Below are 23,115 nucleotides of genomic sequence, written 5' to 3'. Positions count from 1 at the left end.
TCTCCAGATAGATTTGGTATTTTTAACACCATTTTTAAGCATTCTTTCCTCTCAGTTTTTGTAGATTTAGTCTAAAGACATTTAAATTTAATCAGAAACTACGTTTTAACATGCAGTTTGTTTTGAAATTTAAAGATGTCTTGTTTTAATAGAAAGGTCTCAATGACCAAACGTTTTGATGTAGCATATATAAATATTGTTTGTGTGAAGTACTGGATGCTCCCACAATTCCTTCCAGCAATAGTCCCATTTCACTGATCAATGCAGACGTAAAAGTTATTTGCAAAAAAATTATTTTGGCTGCAGGAATAAGACATAATTACAACATTAATGGAATTAAAACAAAACACGGAAATCATAAAATTAGTCTATATGCAGATGAAATATTACTTTTTTTTTACATAAATCATGTTCTATAAGTGAAACGATAACAATTATTAACAAATTCTCCTCCATCTCAGAATATTCAATTAATTGGAATAAATCAGTTTTATTATCACTAAACAGTAACGCTGAGCAATCACTCTCAATACCGGTCAAATCAGGCAATATCAAATATCTAGGTGTTCACTTCTCTCCCAAACTATCAGAACTGGTGCAGCTAAATTATACCCCGTTACTGAAAAACATTCAAGACGATCTAACTCGCTGGGTCAACCTGCCCCTGTCGCTTATGGGCAAAGTAGCCACAATTAAAATGAACATTTTGCCCAAAGTTAATTATCTATTCTCCATGATTCCCACACAACCTCCACTAAAATGGTTTAAAACATTAGACTCAGCTATAACCAGCTTTCTCTGGAAAAATAAACCAGCAAGAATCAGCCTTAAAACTCTAAAATCTGCAAAAAGATGTGGAGGCTTAGAATTACCAAACTTCAACAATTATTATAATGCTAACAGATTACAGTACATCTTAAAATGGTCAAGAAATAATCCAGAAAATAACTCATGGATGGACTTGGAACAGGAGTTATGTGGAAAGATCAAACTGTCAGATCTACCATTTATCAGCCAAACAATAAAAAAACATGATTCTTTCCAAAGTATTAACATAAGCACCACTTTAACAACCTGGTGGGATTTTCTTAAAGTGTCCAAGTCCTCTGTCGTACCATGTAAAATGACACCCATCTGGAACAACCCAGACATCCTAATAAACAAAAAGATGTTACACTTCCTGGCCATGCCTTGACTGTCTGCCGGGGCAGTTAGGTAGGGTTTGGGGCCTCCTGGCGCCTGGCTGGGTGTGGGGGGGCTCTGCCGGTTGGGGGGTCTGGTCTGGCGCCTGGATGGGGGCGGGGCGCCGTGTAGCCTCCTGGGCCTGGGATCGGGGGGTATTGGGTGGGGGTTTGGGATCAGCTTTGGAGTGGTCCCTTTGCTGGTGCTGGGGGAGCTGGCCCCGTCTCGGAGGGGTTTTCCTTTCTGTCCTATTGGTGCCTGACCAGGTGCGCCCACAGGAGAGGTGCTTGGGGGTGAGGGCTTGGATATGTCCCTGGGACTGGTTCCTTGCGAGGAGTGGGGGGCCAAGGGGGGTCAGCTCTTGGGGGTTGGGCCCCCTGGGCTGTGGGAACTTGGACCCAATGCTCGTGGGGGTCGGTGATCCACCATTGGGGTCAGTCTGCCAGTGGCCCCCCTCCTGCGGCATGGATTTGCCCCTCCCCTTGGTTTTATTTCCACCTTAGACCTGTAGCAGGCTCTAGAGTGCAACCAACCTGGTCGTATTTGCGACCAGATTTTTCCTTGGTGCGTCTAAAAGATATTCTTGGTCGCCCGGAGGGCAGATTCCTTCCACAACCACGTGGTGGGTATGGATCCTCCACAAATAAAAAATGGTAAAAAACCTCCAACTGTAAATGCTGAAGATTTTAGAAGCAATTCTGTGACATTAACTCTGTATGACAAAAAGTGTTTTTCATCAAACCTCATGATTCTACTTCTTTACAATCTTTCTAAATGTTTTCATACACGTGTAAATGTTGGTGAGAAATCTTTTGCTGCTGAAGTGAATTTTTGATCAATAAAACAAATCAAATAAGCACAACTAATTTTTCTGTCTACATTTTCCATTCATGACTTGTGAGAAAAAAATTCTGTCTGTGAATATCTTACTTAGAATGAATGAAAGACGCACACAATGTTAAAGAATAAATGTTTATTTATTGGGAAGAGTTCTACAAAATCATCAGTAATCATGTCTTCGTGTTTGAGTTTGATTATTATTAACAGGTTTTACAGGTACAGAGGGAAGTGTCTGTATGACAGCCACTTCCACTGTGTTTCTGTGTCTCTGTGGCTGAGCTTGAAGGTTCACTGTTTCGCATAAACCCGAAGGGGAAAAATAAAATTAGGAGATTATTTTAATTTTTTTAGTGTTTCGATGAAGTTGTGGAAAACCACTCTTGAAACCAATGGCAAACCAATTGCACAAGTGTCCATCAAATGTAGCATTTACCAAGGTGACGCTCTGTCCCCACTGCTGTTCTGAAGGTCTGAACCCCCTCAGTCAAATAATCATGTACATTAGTGAACATCTGCTCAGAGTCTGTTGCTGGACCACACATCCAATCACCAGATAGGAGGAATTCTGATCTCCTGACTGGTGGGTGAGAATGCTAACCGCTATGTAGCGGTTAGCACTAACCCCCAACCCCACTGTGAAGAACTCAATCTCAAAGATTACAATCAATGTATTGAATTTCAGTTTTTAATCTGTTTTGAATAAAGAGTTCAAATGTTTTTAGAAGTAAAATCCTCTTTTCTATTTATCTTTAAAGCTGATCCAGATCAAATGTTTATAAATACATTTCTAATATTTAATATTAAGTAACATTTTTGTTGTAAGCAATGAAATTTAACTTGATAGAATATTTAATGTTTTAGCTTTGAATAATAAAAGTAACAGAGAGGATCCTCGGTGAACGTTACAAACCACAGATGCATCTGGTTTGACGATTATCTTTGGTTGAACGAGAACGTCGGGTCTTCAAATCCAGTCTGAGCATCTCCAGTTAGTGTTTCCATCAGAGTTCAGTTCAGACTACAAAGTCTGCGAACCAGAGGACGTTCTCCGTCATTCCTGGAAGACTCTTTGTCCAAGTCTGACATACGAAGTCCAAGTTCTCAGAGGACTTTGTGGAACAAGGACCAACAGAACATCTTCTGGATCAGAGACTGCAGGAAGTCCTTCATCCTCGTCTTCATCTTCTCTGAACATCTGTCAGAGTTCTTCCAGATGTTTCTGGAGGTTCTAAGAAAGAAACATCTGCTGCTTCTGAGTTTGAACTCTTTGGACTTTGATTCTGAAATGTTCTAGAGTTTGAGAAGATCCAGATCAGGATCAGAAGAGAACGTTAATTTTCAGACTGTAGAATCTGCTGTTGTGTCTGAGCTAGGAGGATTCTGGTCAAGAAGCTGCTGGTTGTTGGAACCAGTGGAACTTTGTCTTGAAAAGCAAATGTTATAGAGAAAAAAGATAAAAATGAAACTAATACTAATAACACTAATGATAATACTAATAATACGGATAATATTAATATGAATAATAATATGAATAATAATCAGAGCACCAGGACTAGGAGGAGACACCTGCAGGTTGATGCTGGAGATCAGCTTCAGAGGAGATCCAGATGGATCACTTTCCTGTCTCACTCTACACTGGTATATTCCAGTGTCATTAAAGGTCACGTTCTTCAGAACCACAGACAGATCTCCATCCTTCATCTGAGTGTTATTCAGAGAAACTCGGTTCCTGAAAGATTCAGGTTGACCTTCAGGATCTGCAGGTGGTTTCATTCTAAAAGACACATATCCTCCATCCTCCTGCAGGTCAGTTCTGGTCCAGTTTAAAACTGAAACCTTGGTGATGTTTGTATCTTCACATCTCAGAGTGACGTCATCTCCAGGTTCAGCAATGATCAGTCCTGCATGAGAAGATCAGAGATCAGAGATTACAGAGAAGAACAACAAAGGTGCAGAAACCTCCAACAGATCAATCAGCAGTTGCTTCCTGCAGAGATCAGAGGATGAAGATCAGAATGTTCTCCTCTTCCTCATCAGCTGCTTCCTGCAGAGTCTCATCAACAACATCTTCAGAAAACACGTCTGATCTGAGACCTTTCACTCTGACATACATTCACTCTCATCCACACACTCAATGCTCACCTGGAGGAGACACCAGTAGGAGGGTGGCGGAGATCAGCTTCCATCTTCTCGGTGGATCATTTTCATATCTGACCATACAGTGGTATATTCCAGAGTCATTACTGTTCACATTCTTCAGAACCACAGACAGATCTCCATCCTTCATCTGATCGTCCTTCAGAAACACTCGGCTCCTGTAAGATTCATCCTGATCTTTAAGATCAACACTGTTATTCCTGTAGAAAAACACGTATTTATCCTCCTTCAGGTCAGTTCTGTTCCAGTTTAAAACTGAAATCTTGGTGATGTTTGGAAGTCCACATGGTAGAGTGACGTTCTGTCCAGTTTCAGCAGGGATGTTCAGTTCTGCATGAGAAGATCAGAGATCAGAGATTACAGAGAAGAACAACAAAGATGCTGAAATCTACAACAGATCAATCAGCAGCTGCTTCCTGCAGAGATCAGAGGATGAAGATCAGAATGTTCTCCTCTTCCTCATCAGCTGCTTCCTGCAGAGTCTCATCAACAACATCTTCAGAAAACACGTCTGATCTGAGACCTTTCACTCTGACATACATTCACTCTCATCCACACACTCAATGCTCACCTAGAGGAGACACCTGTAGGTTGATGCTGGAGATAAACTTAGGATGAAATCCTAAAGGATCATGTTCCTGTCTCACTCTACACTGGTATATTCCAGTGTCATTAATCGTCACGTTCTTCAGAACCACAGACAGATTTCCATCCTTCAGAGAAACTCGGTTCTTGAAAGATTCATGCTGATCATCATGATAAGAATGGTTCTTCCTGTAGAAAAACACGTATTCATCCTCCTGCAGGTCAGTTCTGGTCCAGTTTAAAACTGAAACCTTGGTGATGTTTGTATCTTCACATCTCAGAGTGACGTTCTCTCCAGGTTCAGCAATGATGGTCAGTTCTGCATGAGAAGATCAGAGATCAGAGATTACATAGAAGAACGACAAAGATGCTGAAATCTACAACAGATCAATCAGCAGCTGCTTCCTGCAGAGATCAGAGGATGAAGATCAGAATGTTCTCCTCTTCCTCATCAGCTGCTTCCTGCAGAGTCTCATCAACAACATCTTCAGAAAACACGTCTGATCTGAGACCTTTCACTCTGACATACATTCACTCTCAATGCTCACCTGGAGGAGGAGGAAACACCTGCAGGTGGATGATGGACTTCAGCTTCCATCTTCCCTGATGGACTCTACACGTGTACGTTCCGTTGTCATTAACGGTCACGTTCTCCAGAACCACAGACAGATCTCCATCCTTCATCTGACTGTTCTTCAGAACCACAGACAGATCTCCATCCTTCATCTGACTGTTCTTCAGAGACACTCGTTTCCTGTAAGATTCATGCTGATTTTTAAGATCAACACTGTTATTCCTGTAGAAAAACACGTATTCATCCTCCTGCAGGTCAGTTCTGGTCCAGTTTAAAACTGAAACCTTGGTGATGTTTGTATCTTCACATCTCAGAGTGACGTCATCTCCAGGTTCAGCAGGGATGTTCAGTTCTGCATCAGAAGATCAGAGATCAGAGATTACAGAGAAGAACAACAAAGATGCTTAAAGCTCCAACAGATCAATCAGCAGCTGCTTCCTGCAGAGATCAGAGGATGAAGATCAGAATGTTCTCCTCTTCCTCATCAGCTGCTTCCTGCAGAGTCTCATCAACAACATCTTCAGAAAACACGTCTGATCTGAGACCTTTCACTCTGACATACATTCACTCTCATCCACACACTCAATGGTGGAGGAGGAGGAGGAGGAGGAGGAGGAAGAGGAGGAAGAAGAGGAAGAGGAAGAAGAGGAAGAGGAGGAGGAGGAGGAGGAGGAGGAGGAGGAGGAGATGCAGACACTCTCAATGCTCACCTGGAGGAGGAGGAGAAACCTGCAGGTAGATGATGGACTTCAGCCTCCACCTTCTCTGTGGATCATTTTCATATCTGACTCTACACTCGTACGTTCCGTTGTCATTACTGTTCACGTTCTTCAGAACCACAGACAGATCTCCATCCTTCATCTGAGGGTCCTTCAGAGACACTCGGTTCTGGAAAGATTCATGCTGATCATCATGATAAGAATGGTTCTTCCTGTAGAAAAACACGTATTCTTCCTCCTGCAGGTCAGTTCTGGTCCAGTTTAAAACTGAAACCTTGGTGATGTTTGTAACTCCACATGGTAGAGTGACGTCATCTCCAGTTTCAGCAGGGATGTTCAGTTCTGCATGAGAAGATCAGAGATCAGAGATTACAGAGAAGAACAACAAAGATGCAGAAACCTCCAACAGATCAATCAGCAGCTGCTTCCTGCAGAGATCAGAGGATGAAGATCAGAATGTTCTCCTCTTCCTCATCAGCTGCTTCCTGCAGAGTCTCATCAAGTATCAGTATCAGTATGTGGGGTAAAATTGTGGAACAATCTGGGTTTGGAACAAAAACAATGCAGTAATATATACTTGTTTAAAAAAGTTATAAAAGTATCACATGGACAAAGTACAAACATTCCTGATTTATCTATAATAACAGCATACATGGAATATATCCAAAAGTAGACAAAACGCCATGTTAAATGAAAGACAAAAAAAAAATGTGTAAATGTGATGAAATAATATTGTTTATAAATATTATGTTGATTTTATTACACATATTCTAAAGTTTTGTGTATAAGAATGTTGTGATAAAGCTTTACTTATGATTATTGATGTCAGCAATGTGAATGTCTGTAATAATGAATTAAAAGGCAGGATTCAATGAGCAATGTTTCTGTCTGCCACCTTTCAAACATGTAGATAAGACATAGCATACCCATTGTCAATTGTGCAAATACAGATGAAACTGTAACATATAGCAACTGTGTATGTATAAATTAACATGTTTGAATAAACTATAAAAAAAAAAAAAAAAAAAAAAACATCTTCAGAAAACACGTCTGATCTGAGACCTTTCACTCTGACATACATTCACTCTCATCCACACACTCAATGCTCACCTGGAGGAGGAGGAGACACCTGCAGGTGGATGCTGGAAATCAGATTCCATCTTCTCTGTGGATCATTTTCATATCTGATTCTACACTGGTATATTCCAGTGTCATTAATGGTCACGTTCTCCAGAACCACAGACAGATTTCCATCCTTCAGAGACACTCGGTTCTGGAAAGATTCATGCTGACCCTTAAGATCAACACTGTTATTCCTGAAGAAAAACACGTATTCATCCTCCTGCAGGTCAGTTCTGATCCACTTTAAAACTGAAATCTTGGTGATGTTTGTATCTCTACATCTCAGAGTGACGTTCTGTCCAGTTTCATCAGTGATCAGTTCTGCATCAGAAGATCAGAGATCAGAGATTACAGAGAAGAACAACAAAGATGCTTAAAGCTCCAACTGATCAATCAGCAGCTGCTTCCTGCAGAGATCAGAGGATGAAGATCAGAATGTTCTCCTCTTCCTCATCAGCTGCTTCCTGCAGAGTCTCATCAACAACATCTTCAGAAAACACGTCTGATCTGAGACCTTTCACTCTGACATACATTCACTCTCATCCACAGTCAATGCTCACCTGGAGGAGGAAACACCTGCAGATTGATGCTGGAGATCAACTTAGGATGAGATCCTGATGGATCATTTTCATATCTGATTCTACACTGGTATATTCCAGTGTCATTAAAGGTCACGTTCTTCAGAACCACAGACAGATCTCCATCCTTCATCTGAGTGTTATTCAGAGAAACTCGGTTCCTGAAAGATTCAGGTTGACCTTCAGGATCTGCAGGTGGTTTCATTCTAAAAGACACATATCCTCCATCCTCCTGCAGGTCAGTTCTGGTCCAGTTTAAAACTAAATCCTCGTTGATGTTTGTATCTTCACATCTCAGAGTGACGTTCTCTCCAGGTTCAGCAATGATCAGATCTGCATGAGAAGATCAGAGATCAGAGATTACAGAGAAGAACAACACAGATGCAGAAAGCTCCAACAGATCAATCAGCAGCTGCTTCCTGCAGAGATCAGAGGATGAAGATCAGAATGTTCTCCTCTTCCTCATCAGCTGCTTCCTGCAGAGTCTCATCAACAACATCTTCAGAAAACACGTCTGATCTGAGACCTTTCACTCTGACATACATTCACTCTCAATGCTCACCTGGAGGAGGAGGAAACACCTGCAGGTGGATGATGGACTTCAGCTTCCATCTTCCCTGACGGACTCTACATTCATATGTTCCAGTGTCATTAATCGTCACGTTCTTCAGAACCACAGACAGATCTCCATCCTTCATCTGAGGGTCCTTCAGAGACACTCGGTTCTTGAAAGATTCATGCTGATCATCATGATAAGAATGGTTCTTCCTGTAGAAAAACACGTATTCATCCTCCTGCAGGTCAGTTCTGGTCCAGTTTAAAACTGAAACCTTGGTGATGCTTGTAACTCCACATGGTAGAGTGACGTTCTCTCCAGTTTCAGCAGGGATGTTCAGTTCTGCATGAGAAGATCAGAGATCAGAGATTACAGAGAAGAACAACAAAGGTGCTGAAATCTACAACAGATCAATCAGCAGCTGCTTCCTGCAGAGATCAGATGATGATGATCAGAATGTTCTCCTCTTCCTCATCAGCTGCTTCCTGCAGAGTCTCATCAACAACATCTTCAGAAAACACGTCTGATCTGAGACCTTTTACTCTGACATACATTCACTCTCAATACTCACCTGGAGGAGGAGACACCTCCAGATTGATGGTGCAGATGGAAGTATTTCGATTCTCAGATCCCTTTAGGATATAACACTCATATGTTCCGGTGTCATTAACCGTCACATTCTTCAGAACCAAAGACAGATCTATGGTCACGTTCTTCCGAGACACAGACAGATCTCCATTTTTCGTTGGATTTTTCTTCAGAAACACTCGGTTCTTGAAAGATTCATGCTGATCTTCAGAATATGGTTTGTTATCCCTGTATACAAACAGTTTTTCCCCCTTCTGCAGGGCAGTTCTGTTCCACTCAAACACTAAATCCCCCTCGATGTTTGTAGCATCACATGTCAGAGTGACGTCATCTCCAGGTTCAGCAGTGATGTTCTCCAGACCTGCATCAGAAGATCAGAGATCAGAGATTACAGAGATTCTTCTCTGTTACAGTGATCAGTACTTGATAATGTAGAACATAAACATTATTTTAATGTATATTCTTATGTTTATATCCTATAGACTATCAACCACATATGTTTTCCAATCGAATGTATTTTAAATATACTGTTTGTGAGGTAATCAGACTACTGGATTGTTTTTAATAAAGTTTTTGATTTCTGAGATGTGTCCACTGTGGATGATACAGGAAAGCTAAGCATTTGGAAAAAATAAATAAATAAATCAGTAAATATTAAAGAACTGACACCCCCAGAGAAAACATAGGGGGAGGGGTCCCATTACCAAAGTTACATCACCACAAATCATAGCAAAGAGAGCAAACAAAGAAAACAAAAACACTTCATGCTCCACCCAGCAGCAGCCAAGACTCAATCTCTTCAAGACAATATGAATGCAGAGAAAATGATAATGTTCCAACGGTTGGTTGGTTGGTTGGTTGGTTGGTTGGTTGGTTGGTTGGTTTGTTGGTTGGTTGGTTTGTTGGTTTGTTAGTTGGTTTGTTGGTTGGTTGGTTGGTTTGTTGGTTGGTTGGTTTGTTGGTTGGTTGGTTTGTTGGTTTGTTGGTTGGTTGGTCCTGACTGTTTCCAGTTTCCCCGCTATGATCGCTCCTGTCTATTATCCAGGTAACGCTCACATCCCACCCATGACCGGTACATAGGAAGACCCAGATCATTACCTGCTGCAGGTATCTGAGATCTGAGCATCACCTGTGTGCAGTCGGGGATTAGCTGCCTGCTCACTAACACAATGTAAAGTTAAATTAAGTCAATGAGATATATCACTAGAGATGACATGCAAGCTTTTGTCTAATTTTTTTTATAAATTAATATGTTATTACATAGGAATCACAATGCATCCCTGAGGCATGGTTGTGATTGTATTCTAATGTACACACAGACTGAGATTCACACAAACTGTTAGACTCCTCGGTCTGAGTTTTTAAACAGATCGGTGGGTAGCCGACATCACTGGAGACCACTAGAACCTGTTATATATGAGCCGGTCCACGCCCGGATCAGCATGACACGGTCTGAGGAAATACGGGTTAATTTTTCTTTTCTCCACTTAGTAATCTGATTACTAGCAGGTCATCTGGTCTGATCTGAGGAACACATACAAATACCACGATCATCCTCCATAGAACAAAAAGATCAGTGGTCCTGCCAGAAAACGTGGAAATATTGCAGACTAAAGCTGTCATTGACTCTGAATAGACTAGATCAGCCTAAACATTCATTATTGAGAGTAAACTCACTCAGATCTTGTTCAAATGTTTCTAGAAGTTCTCCTTTTTCAGCTGACAGCAGTAATTTACTAGTGAAAAGTCACATTCTAGTTTTTCCAGATCTGTTTGTACAATTGTAACCCAGCAGTGAACAGGACTCACCCTATCCAATATGGTGTCTGACTGCGTACGCAACAAGCTAGAATCTGATAACTCGCTGACTGTAGTTCCATGTAACTGCAGTCAGTGGTTAGCCAGTAAGCTAGTGTGAACTTCCTTCACAACTTACAGATCTTTATGTAACTTTAGGACTCTGATGAAACAGCGCGTTGGGAAGTATCTGTTAGTAGTCCTTTATTTTTTTAAGACTATGGGTGAATCTGTCCCACGAAGAAACTCCTCCACTGCTGCGTGTGTACCTAGTAGGGCTGATTGTAGCTGCAGGGGACAGTGAAGAATTTAAAATAGTAAATTATTCTATCCAACCCTCTGTCCGTCCATCCACCATCCATCATCCGCCATCCATCAACTATAATCCATCCATCCATCATCCGCCATCCATCCATTCCATCAATCATCCATCCTCCATCTGTCCATCATCCATCCATCAACCATTATCCATCAATCAATCAACCCTCATCCATCCATCCATCATCCGTCATCCATCCATCATCCATCCATCCGTCCGTCCATCATCCATCTATTCTTCATCCATCCATCCATCATGTATCTATCACCCATCTATCAACCATCATCCATCATCCATTCATCCATCCATCATCCATCCATCATCCATCCATCATCCATCCATCCATCATTCATCTGTCCCTCCGTCCACCCATCTATCATCCATCCTCCATCTGTCCATCATCCATCCATCATCCATCCATCATTCATCTGTCCCTCCGTCCACCCATCTATCATCCATCCTCCATCTGTCCATCATCCATCCATCCATCATCCATCAATCAATCAACCATCATCCATCCATTCCATCCATCATCTATCCATCCGTCATCCATCCATTCCATCCATCATCCATCCATTATCCATCCATCCATCACCCATCCATCCATCAACCATCCATCCGTCCATCATCCACCCATCCATCCATCATCCATCCATCATCCATCCATCAACCATTATCCATCAATCAATCAACCCTCATCCATCCATCCATCATCCGTTATCCATCCATTCCACCCATCATCCGCCATCCTCCATCTGTCCATCATCCATCCATCCATCAACCATCCGTCCGTCCATCCATCCATCCATCCATCCATCCATCCATCCATCCATCATCCACCCATTCCATCAATCATCCATCCTCCATCTGTCCATCATCCATCCATCAACCATTATCCATCAATCAATCAACCCTCATCCATCCATCAATCATGTATCGATCACCGTGCTGACATAAGATCGATGCCAACAGCTCCCTCCAGGAAGAGTCTGTGCTGCAAGCTCCGCCCCAAAACTAACAACATTCAATGTCTCGACAGAGCTATAACATATAAAAAAACTTTAATTTTAGATGCAGAATGCAGCGGCGCAGCAGCCACACGCAGCGGCAGGCGGAGCTTTAGGAATCGAGTCGTTTTAGTTCTGAGTAGGGAAAGACTGTTGAAATATAGCTAATATTTCATAAATATTTTTTTCTTGGTGTTCCAAAGGTAATATATGATCATATATGTCGACATAGTTTATTCTGAAAGGATTAAGAAAATCATGGTCGGGCCTCCTTAAGTTACATTTAATCGTAGCTTAATGCAGCTAACATAATGCTACATTTGTCTACTTAGCTCTGGGCTCACCACTTCACTTTTGAGACTCATAAATAGTTTAAGGATTTCATAAATAGAAGAAATAGCTACAGCTTAAAACCATTGAACATGCAGCATGCAACATGCAGCTGGGTGCCCCCTAGTGGCTTGGGGCCCTAGGCAACTGCCTAGTTCACTTGTAATAAAAAACGAGCCAGTCAGACTCTCATCAAGAAGATCTCACCTAATGCTGAGTGGAGACAGGAGAGCGCTGGCATCAGGTCCCACTCCCTCAGAATTAAGTGAGGTTATGAATGACACTGCAGGTGTGGTCAATGTTATAAAAGAAAGAATCTTCTGTGAGAGCATGAGTGCTGAACATCAAGCTGTGCTGTTTCACAGTGAAGAAAGATAAAAAGAAAAGTCTTGTTGCAATGTGGGAAAAGTGACTCCATGAAAGACACTGATTTATTCTAGAACCTACATGAATTTGACAGTTTTGCCAGTTCCACCTTTCAGGACTGCAGAAGAGAGCAGCGATCCACTAATATGACATTTGATTCCACAGTGAGATAAAAAAAAAAAAAAAAAAAAAACACTGATTATTTTATTACTTCTTATGTTTTAGGTTTTAGAGTTCATCTTAATGTTTCCAAACTTGCAGCATTTAATACAATTTTAATTAATTTTCATACCAATTTTCATTTCTTTTAACCAAAAATGAGAAACATTTATGCAGATATTACAACTTTTCTTTGGAAAATATCGGAGAATCTCTATTTTTGTCTTCTATATTGTCTTATATTTTTATATTCTAAGTATAAAAAATATTAATAAATGTTTAATCATAAGTTCATTAATGTAATTGTATTTGTCTGTATCAAAACAGTTAGCCAAAAAATGTTCAGTTTACAAAAGAACTACAATATAATATAGTTAAACGTAACATAAACGTATATATATATATATATATATATATATTATATAAGAAAAACAATGTTAATGAAGTTATTGGTTATTTATAGGTTGATCCTTGTGTCTTTTTTCCTCTTTATATTCTTTAATGATAACAAGAGTACAACGTTTTGAATAGATATTCTTTTAATTTAAGCAAATTGACGAATCATATTTGCAGCAGTAAGTTGTTGTGAGCGGGAGGGGTTAAAAGTGGTGTGAGTTAAAGGCGGGGCGGTCTGGGCGGGTCTGGGCGGTCTGGGCGGTCTGGGCGGGTCCATGCAGGTCCATGAGGCCAAGAGAAAAGTTAAGCAAATACAAACGTGTTTAAAAAATAATGTAGAGTAACTTAAAAAAAAAAAAAACCTCTTTGATGCTGAAGGGAAAGTTTCAGAGGTCGGTAAAGTTAGAAGATATTCCTAGATTCAGACTTCACGCTCAATATGTCTTCAGAAAACGTTCAAATATGACAAAGTATCTCGATCGTCTTGTATCAACACAGAGAGTCACCTACACAACTATCCCAGAGGAAAAAAAGATGTTTTTTTCCCGTTTAATGAGAAATGTTCTCTTCCAGCTGCAGACGGAGAGACGCTACTAAGGGACCGTCTACAAAGTACAAGATCCAGAAAAGTAAAAATTAATAATCTCTCAAAAACAAATAAATGTACACAGTATATTTCCCAGTGTATTATCTTCGTAGTCAAACTGTTCTGACTCTTTTAGAGTCGTTTTAACAACATGGTGGTGACAAAAAAAGGCACAGAGTTAACGTGGCTCCAGAAAGCTCCGCCCACCTCTTCACATTTGAACCAAACAGTTCCAGGAGTACGTGACCAACGTCCCTTAAAAACTACGGTATGGATATTTATTACCTATTCAATCTATTTGTATTCCTTTTTCAACAATAGTTTGATCCAACATGTTGTCGCCCGCGGTATTTATGTATTTATTTTGAGCTAGGTCGGTATTTCTATCACTATTTCTAAGCCGCTAACCCCGTCGAGTAAAAACCTAGCTTAAAATGCGCACCAATTCAATCCAACTTGAAACTGTCTTTAAATATTTGCCTTATAATGTGATTGTTTAGTTTTAATTTGATTAATATGATGTAAATACTCTGAATAGGTCGTTGTTTGAGTATCATAATTCCAATATTTGTAAAATGCCGGTTCAACGTATGTGTTGTGTGGGTATTGATTATTTTTTTACTTTAATGTCTCAAACAAACACGTAGTTTCAGTTTGTATATAGTTCCTCTATAATTCCTCTATAATTAAAAAAATGCTACAAGAACACGTTAAAAACATGTCTGGATATCTTATTACCTGCTATCTTAGTATACCTGATGCCCAAGAACATGACTTTTCTGTCAGGGATGGTGGTGGAGGACCCAAACGCAGGAGACAGGACATGGTGGCAGAAACTCAAAGATTTACTTAAAAACTCAAAACATGACTAAACCAGGAGAAACCAAACCAGTGACGTAACAGAACAGAGTAGAACAGATGACCTGACAATGAGAAACTGAAGACCAGACACCTAAATACACTGAGGGTGATTAACTAAATGAAGACAGCTGTGGGTGATTTGACCAGAACATGGTGGGACTGACAGGGAAAACAGAACATGACAAAACTGAAGCATGGATCATGACATTTTCAGCTCTAAAAGTTAATTTTTGGAATGGAATATAACTATCTCATTGTAAAAGCTTCCATATATTCTTTATGTTCTTTCAAATGGAATCGACATTCAAGAACATCTTGATTCCAGCACCAAACACACTCAACTCCATGTCCTGACTGCAGACCGAAGAAGGAAAGAAGTCCACCAGTTCTTTATCACCAATACCATCGTCTGCAGGTCGGCTTCCTCGCTTGATGCTTGACAACATACAACCCAATGTCATACAACCCAATGTCATACAACCCAAGGTCATACAACCCAAGGTCATACAACCCAAGGTCATACAACCCAATGCTACAGAACATGTTCATTCATCCAGATGAATCTGTAGAACATAGATGTTGGGAAGGTGAAGGAGAGTCCCTGTGTAGAAGATTTTCAGGCCAGGCGGTTTCATGAACAACACGTCTGTACAGAAGTACAGTACAACTGATACTGGCTTGTATATTATTCCATATAGTCATTTAATGCAAACCTGAGGTCAGTGTTTTAAAATCCTGATCTTATAAATCTATTACAGGTTAATCTGATGTCAGTGGATTTGTCTTGCATGTGCCCCTGAAACCATTTACTTCATATTTTGATATTTTACTGTTTACTGCAAAAAAATGTGCAGTTACACAGCTCTACTGTTACTGTGGGATGTTATTCTTAATGAGCGATGGGAACCATTATTGTGAAATAGGGTACCTGGGACGGCAGGTGAACTTTTCATGTTTTTATTTTTTTTGTGTGTGTGTAAGTAAAATCCTACAATGCAACTTTTCAATAAATTCTATTGAAAATGATCCGTCTGTGCCTTCATTATTTACATGACTGTGGTTAGAAAAACAATTCTAAAATGACTGTACTTTTTAAAAAGTGATGAAAAGAATAACTGGACCTGGTGATTCTCTCAAAGTGGACTCTAATAGTTTCAAAGGACCTGTGGCCCCGCCCCACTCCCAGCAGTGTGATCTTTAAAAATGTATTAATACTCAAGTTGAATTATTCTTATTTATTTCACAATAAAATGTAGCTTTCAGAGTTAATTGTGCATAACATAACTTAGTGTTATTTTTATACAACACTGTGGGAGTTCATTTCTGTTAAAGTGTAAGAACTATTCAACACTTCTTAATGTTAAAGCTGTACAGGTAGTGTCAATTATTAACACCTAAAAGAGTGAAAATTCAACTCAGAGTCACTTTAACTCTTTCCAGGTCAGGACTATATGTTCACTGGCTCGAGTTAAAATCAACTCTTTAAGAGTTACAGCAACACTTCATTGTTTACTGTCTAGGGTTTTATGTGAACGACTGATGGGATTCTTCACCTTATTCATGTCAGAATAAATATTTTGGTCTTTATTTTATTTTATTATTTTGATTTATTCCATGTTTAATATGTGTATGAATCATGAAAAATATGCTAAACAGCTCTTGAAATATTAAAGCTTCAGTCAGCAAACTTTCTGTACTGAATGATGAGCTAAATGTCCTACAACAAAAGTAATGGCAGAAATGTATTTTCTTTTTTATGAATCATATTTAGTTTTAAAACACTTAATATCTCTGAAGATATTGAAGTCACCATATTCAGTCCATGTTTATACAAACATAAAATAAAGTCCATTTCTGCCATAATCGTTGTTGCAGTAGAACAATAAGCTCGTGATTAATCAGAACAGAAAGTTTGCTGACTTGCTGCCGTCTCTCCATCTGCAGCTGGAAGAGAACACTTCTCATTAAACGAGGAAAACATCTTTTTTCTTCTGAAATAGTTGTGTAGGTGATTCTCTGTGTTGATACAAGACAATCGAGATACTTGCTGTCATATTATAATGTTTATCAGAAGAGTTACTCTGAGCCCCGAAATCTGAATCTGGGAATAACCTTACCTAAAATTTACCAAATAAACATTCAGAAGATTTCCCGCCGTTTTGGATTCATTCTCGTTCTTTATCTCACCTGAAGTTCCGGAAATAGACGAACCGACCAGAACCAAGAACAGAACCGAGGATCCACATCGTGAAGGGTCTGATGACGGCGGAACTTCGGGGTCCGGAGAAAAAGAGTGAGGGTGTCTGGGTTGCCAGGTAGAGCTGCGGTTTTCCAGCCTAAGAGTTCTCTGAAAGCTTCCGGATCCACAGAAATCCGCCAAAGAAGTTCATCAGAGGACAAAACAAATCTCAGTAACTAATGCTCAGATATTTATCATCTCTGATTTAACCTTTGTGGCAGTTGTGATCGTTTTCAATATCAATTTTAAAGTGGAAAATGTTGTTTCTCCCCTCCTGTTTCTCAAAATATTTCATGTAACCTCACAAAAACAAGCACAATCACACGTTTTCTTGATGGTAATTTATTTAAATATATATGTGCAAGAGCACTTTTTGAACAAATTTAGTCTAGTTGTCATTGAAGCATTTTAGACAACAAAGACGGACATCATATTTATGTTAAGTTTAATTGTAACTACATAAAAAGTGAAAACACTAAAGTTTTTATTTCTTTTGTCTAAAATGTAACTTTATCAAAAACTTATTTATTTTTTTGTGATTGAATAGTTTCAGTTTAGTTTACGTGTGTCTGTTGGTCACTTCACCTTAAAGCTGATTCTTTTGTTTTGTTATTACTTCTATAAATGTTTTAAACCTTTGAAAGTGAGACGTTCATCTCGAGGGGCATTCCATTAATAATAAACTAAAGCATTTAAACTTCAAGTTTTTCAAAACCCACTGAAGTCTGGGACTGAATTTGTTCTTCAAACAGACTCGAGTAGAAGCAGCAGTTTCTCTTTTCTAAAGATGATTTGATCAAACTTTGGGATTTGACAGGAATTCTTTTGTTCTTCAGCTCAAATCTTGAGAGACAATGAAACAGTTTTTCCTGCTTTCTTCAAGACGCGTTCAATCTGTTAGAACAGATGTTTGAGTGGGTTGGGCTTCATGACAGTAAACAGAATCACAGTAAGATTAACCCAAGGCATCATGGGAGGTAGAGTGAAAGCAGTGGTGCTGATGCTGGACAGACTCTGAGCTTCATTATTTTCAGATCCTGCAGGAAGCTACTAGTGGTGCTCAGATGATCCGTATAGATCGGTATCCTTGGTTCTGCCCCGGTTCTGCACAGACGTGTGCCACAGATTACTCATTCATTTTGAAGAGATCCACTAAAGTGTCTGAAAAATGAAACCTGGGCCTTTTAGATGAACACAAAGCTAATATTTTGGTGATGGTTAATGTTTTAGATCAAGGAAACTGATCTGAAAATGACCATCTCTCACGGTACACTAGTGTACCGCGCAGGTTGAAGACCACTGCGCTAAGCCACAGCCGTCACAGATAGGTTGAAGTGCTGGTTTGGGGGTATTAACCAGGGGTCATGGGGTTAAGGTTAGGGTTTTTCTGTGGGGAGAGGCTTTCATTTGTGGTCAAATGAATGCAGGAAGAGACCGGTTACTTTTAGGAGCTGCTCCCCAGGGCACTGAATTAGTTCTTGTAACACATTTAAAACATGGATAAACTGAAGAAACAGATTAGTGTTGTCCCTTATTTATATTTCAATAACCTTCTTTTATCATTAAAAACTTAAATAAAACACTTCTGTGAAGTAGCTTTAATAAACAAGTAAAAATACAGCAAATATAAACTAGGAGAAAAACAACAATTTTCTTCTTATAAAAATGATAATTAGTCATGTGATAAAGTTTAGTGATTTTAGCTTTAATATCTTTAGAGCTATTGAACATTTTTAACCAAATGTGATTCCTGTCCTCATTTAGAATTCTTACAAATAAATTATGACTTTGTTTTAGCATAAAATTTGATGATTAGTGTTCATGACTATCATTATTAGTTTTTATTTATTACTCTGAGTACTGCTTTGATGTACATGTTGTGGAGGGTCCTACAGTTAACAATCTTCTAAGCAGAGAGGTGTCAGCGACCATCGGTCTCATCCAAAGGATGGAAACAATATCTGAGTCACAAAGCGACCTAATTGTTGAAAACGACCCTCGTGAATATAAAAGTGAAGGACGGAGCAGTACCGTATTCTGTCACAACGGCCAGACGGGTCTTATTATCTTTTTTTATTTCACTTTTATTTTACCAGGTGAAAAGCCCGTTGAGATCAGGATCTCTTTTTCAAGGGTGACCTGACCGTGAGGTCAGCAGCACACGTCATTTAAATAGACTTACAATATAAAACAGAGGCATAAGTTGGGGGATGATTTACAATATTTACAATATACAATTTGAAGTTTAGGTGTGTTAAAGTTACAGTAATTTTTAAGATTTAGCGTAAGTAAACCGTTTTAGCAGAGTGCAAAAAGGTATGAGTAGCATGACAAATGAGTTCAATACAATACTAAGTAAGTGTTTTTGTTTAACAGCATATATTATTAACATTGACAGTTTTGAAGAGAATATTTTTCTTTGGTGAACATAAAAGAGCGGAATAAACCAAATTAAGCTAGCTCAGACCATTTCAGTTGTGTTTGTATCTGTTCCAGGCTGAGGGAGCAGAATACCTGAAGGCTTGTTTTACAAACTTAGTTCGTACTCTGGGAGCACACAGATGAAAAGGTTCATTCCAGCATAAGGTATATCCCTCTTCCACTACTTCCTAGAGTGCAAGCAGAGCTTAAGAGGATGGTTCCGTGGTGTGATTGAAGAGATAACTCAGCCTACTGATCGGTGTGCCCTAATGGTACACCTGTTCCAGTTCTGCCCAGTTGATGCTAGGTCGTCAGTTGCACACGCCAGTACCTACACTGGAGGAGAAACTAAGTCCTCAAAGTTCTGATTTCTCCATGGTGACAGCTGCAGATACTAAAGCTAAACGTGCGGACAAACACCACTATGACAGGCCACCACTATGATACCCCACGGTCCTATCTCATCTCCACAGCTGAAGGGGTTCTAAGCAGAAACAGACGCCACTTGCGCCTGCTTAGACCTCTGCTCCTGCTGCTGGAGCTTGAAGAAAGTCAGGACTAGGACTCTCAAGGGAGGAGTGAGGAAGAGATTTTGGTCAGTTCTCAGCAACCTCCTCAGGCTGAAAGACAGTTGACAAATCAGTCTCCGGTGGACGCTACCACATCAAGAGGCCGAGTAGTCAGAAAACCACCTTATTTGAAAGACTTTGTCTTCTAAAGGTTGAGGGTGAGGACACAGACAAAACTTTGAGGCAGAATAATCCTCATTGTCTGTGTTTGCAACTGGTAGTCTACCTGGAAGCCGTAGTTTAAAATGTTGGGGTTCCAAGTGTAATGTTTCAGTATGCTAGAGAAGTTCATGGCATGTTAATTATGTTATGTGCATGTCCATTCCCTGTGTGTTTAAGGAACTAGTTTGTATTGTGGAGCAACACACCAGGTGTAAGGTGAGGCAGAGGTTGTACTGAGGCTCATGTGAGGAACAATCAAAGAGTTGAACTTCATGGAATGTCTGCGTGTGATTCATTCACAATACACACATGTCAAAGTCGAGGCCCGGAAGCCGCATCCGGCCCTCCAGGTAATTCTATCCGGCCCTCCAGGTAATTCTATCCGGCCCTCCAAATCATTTTATTTTATTGTTATTATTGATGTTATCTTGCACTTATTTCTAACTTGTATAATTATGACAAAATATATTTTTAGGGAGAGTAAAATATTGGAATTCATTTATAAGTTAATTTATTCTGGGATAATATTCCTAACTTTTATTTTTCATAATTACGTTAAAAAGTTGCAGTTTTAAATTTTTAAAAATTTGGTTTTAGAGTGTTCAATAAATGTTTATCCTGTTTGAACAAAGATGAGTTTTGGATTTTGACCCCCCAGTGTGATTGACTATGACACCCTTGCTTTAACCTGTTTGATCATTTTAAGGACTGAAATAAAGCAGAAAGGAGAAGAAGGAAAAAATGAAACACCGTAGAAGAATTGAACTATTTAAACTTCATGGTTTTTTAAAATAAACTTTAGCTGATCATCTGCATAAAAACGAGCTCTAAGAGGTGAACTTTCCCTCTAGATGCTTTTCTTCTCATGACGATCATCTTCTCACAAAGGAGCTAAAGCAAACGCTGAATGTGTTGCCATAAAATGTGATTCACAGCTTATTAAACAGTCTGCTTTTGGAAAAAAAAAAAAAAAAAAAAACAGTTAAAGCTTAAAAAATATAACTTCGATCATTGGCCGACCCGCTCTACCACCTGAGCCACTGCCGCCCAATATTTAAGATTTGTATTTTTCACAAACGACCGTGTTATCAGCGTGATAAAATGCTCCTCCAGGTGTGCAGAACACGGAAGTAAAACCATCCGATGTAAAAATGAGATTAAAGCTATGAAAAAAATTAAATGACTGTAATTCATTAATGTTGATTAACGTGATAATTTGACAGCCTGAGTCACAAGTACCTGTTTTTGCTTGAAACAAGAAATTACTACTTTGAAAATACAGTTGTGTACAATAATGTTATTGTTGTAACTGTAGAGATTTTTGTGTTTTTACTCATAACAGGTAATAAAATCTTTAATATCTTATTGAGATAATCAAGAACCAAAACTCTTAAAATAAGGGAAATTATCTGGTCTAAGATCTACTGAGAATGATCTTACCATGAAAGAAATCAACATATTTTGTTTTAAGATATTTCCTCTCACTTAGATTTCACTTTTTGCAGTAATTTATAATCAAAGATGAAAGTTTGGGTTCTAACCCTCATCAGCTGGAGAGTCTCCATCATTGATCACTGATCTCTGCTGTTTCTGAGGACTTTCAAATCAAAGTTCTTCCAGAGAAACTCTAGATTTTCTGTATTTACACTTTACATCACAGTAAACAAACATTGTTCTGACATTAAATGATGTTCACTTAAACTGTAAGACCTTCATAGAAGAAGAGATTCAGATTTCCTTTAATAATCCTGTAAATAAATGAAGTCGTAGTATCAGCATGTTTAAACCACAACACAATAAACACTAAATAAACAAACAAACATAAACACACAGTACAGTTCATGGATGATGTCGCTGTCTGATGCTGTTGGATCGAGGGATTACCCATGATGCTCAGCGGTTCTGACCCTCACTACTTCCTCCAGACTGCAGAGCTCTAACCTCCATCAGAACCAGACTCTGGATGAGTTAGTCCAGTCTGACTGAATCTGAGACCCGGTTCTTGATGGTGGAACCAGCTGCACTCTGGATCCGTTCAGCGGTTCAGACCCGATCATCACCTTCATGCTGAGAGTCATTGATGAGTCTTTGGTGCTGAGGTCAGACGCTCCTCCACAGGACTGAATTTGATAGTTTTGTCTTTGCTTTAGAATCTTAGATCAGAGGATCACGGTCAGGATTTTCCTGGTTGTTGGAACCACCAGAACTTTGGTTGGAACCGCTTCTCTTCTTGCAGATCCAGACAACAACAGGAGCCAGAACCAGAACAGTAAGAAGAAGACCCAACAAAGCGATCAGACCAAGACGATCATAACTGAGTCCTCCCTGTTCTCCTTCCTCTCCTGCAGAGACAGAGATGAGGATGAAGATCAGAATGTTCTCCTCTTCCTCATCAGCTGCTTCCTGCAGAGTCTCATCAACAACATCTTCAGAAAACACGTCTGATCTGAGACCTTTCACTCTGACATACATTCACTCTCATCCACACACTCAATGCTCACCTGGAGGAGACACAGACAGACTGATGATGGAGAGAGGAGGTTGATCAGCTGATCTCTTGCGTTTGCTTCCCTTTTGTCGTTTAACTCTACACATGTAAATTCCAGTGTCGTTAATGGTGACGTTCTTCAGAACCACAGACAGATCTCTGTCCTTCATCTGACTGTTATTTAGAGACACTCGGTTCAGGAAAGATTCAGGTTGACCATTACGATCATTAGGGGTTATCATTCTAAAAGACACGTATTCTCCATTCCCCTGCTGGTCAGTTCTGGTCCAGTTTAAAACTGAAACCTTGTTGACGTTTGTATCTTCACATCTCAGAGTGACGTCATCTCCAGTTTCAGCAGTGATATTCAGATCTGCATGAGAAGATCAGAGATCAGAGATTACAGAGAAGAACAACAAAGATGCTGAAAGCTCCAACAGATCAATCAGCAGCTGCTTCCTGCAGAGATCAGAGGATGAAGATCAGAATGTTCTCCTCTTCCTCATCAGCTGCT

General features: G+C 39.6%; 2 protein-coding genes across 3 annotated transcripts in view; both read right to left on the bottom strand.

The window, feature by feature from the left end:
* Positions 1-2,170: 2,170 nt before the first annotated feature.
* On the bottom strand, positions 2,171-17,020 carry LOC112155786 (polymeric immunoglobulin receptor). The gene is made up of 9 exons (XM_036216631.1): positions 16,910-17,020; positions 8,885-9,262; positions 8,320-8,655; positions 7,740-8,090; positions 7,168-7,500; positions 6,049-6,399; positions 5,313-5,690; positions 4,165-4,509; positions 2,171-3,923 (listed from the first exon to the last, which is right to left on the bottom strand). Exons 3-9 carry the CDS (start codon positions 8,453-8,455, stop codon positions 3,361-3,363), a joined length of 2,457 nt encoding a protein of 818 aa, XP_036072524.1. The 5' UTR covers positions 8,456-8,655; positions 8,885-9,262; positions 16,910-17,020; the 3' UTR covers positions 2,171-3,360.
* A 4,708-nt stretch (positions 17,021-21,728) lies between these two features.
* LOC112155815 (junctional adhesion molecule-like) overlaps positions 21,729-23,115 on the bottom strand; it is a 9,929-nt gene continuing 8,542 nt past the window's right edge. For both annotated transcript variants that reach the window (XM_024287765.2, XM_036216636.1), the window contains 2 exons: positions 22,615-22,974; positions 21,729-22,455 (listed from right to left, as the gene is read on the bottom strand). In XM_024287765.2, the coding sequence (XP_024143533.2) occupies positions 22,268-22,455; positions 22,615-22,974 (548 nt within the window). In that variant the 3' untranslated portion in view covers positions 21,729-22,267. The remainder of the gene's footprint in view (positions 22,456-22,614; positions 22,975-23,115) is intronic.

The sequence above is a fragment of the Oryzias melastigma genome, linkage group LG18, assembly GCF_002922805.2.
Source record: "Oryzias melastigma strain HK-1 linkage group LG18, ASM292280v2, whole genome shotgun sequence".
NCBI classification, from domain to species: Eukaryota; Metazoa; Chordata; class Actinopteri; order Beloniformes; family Adrianichthyidae; genus Oryzias; species Oryzias melastigma.
This window is presented reverse-complemented; position numbering and strand designations above follow the sequence as displayed.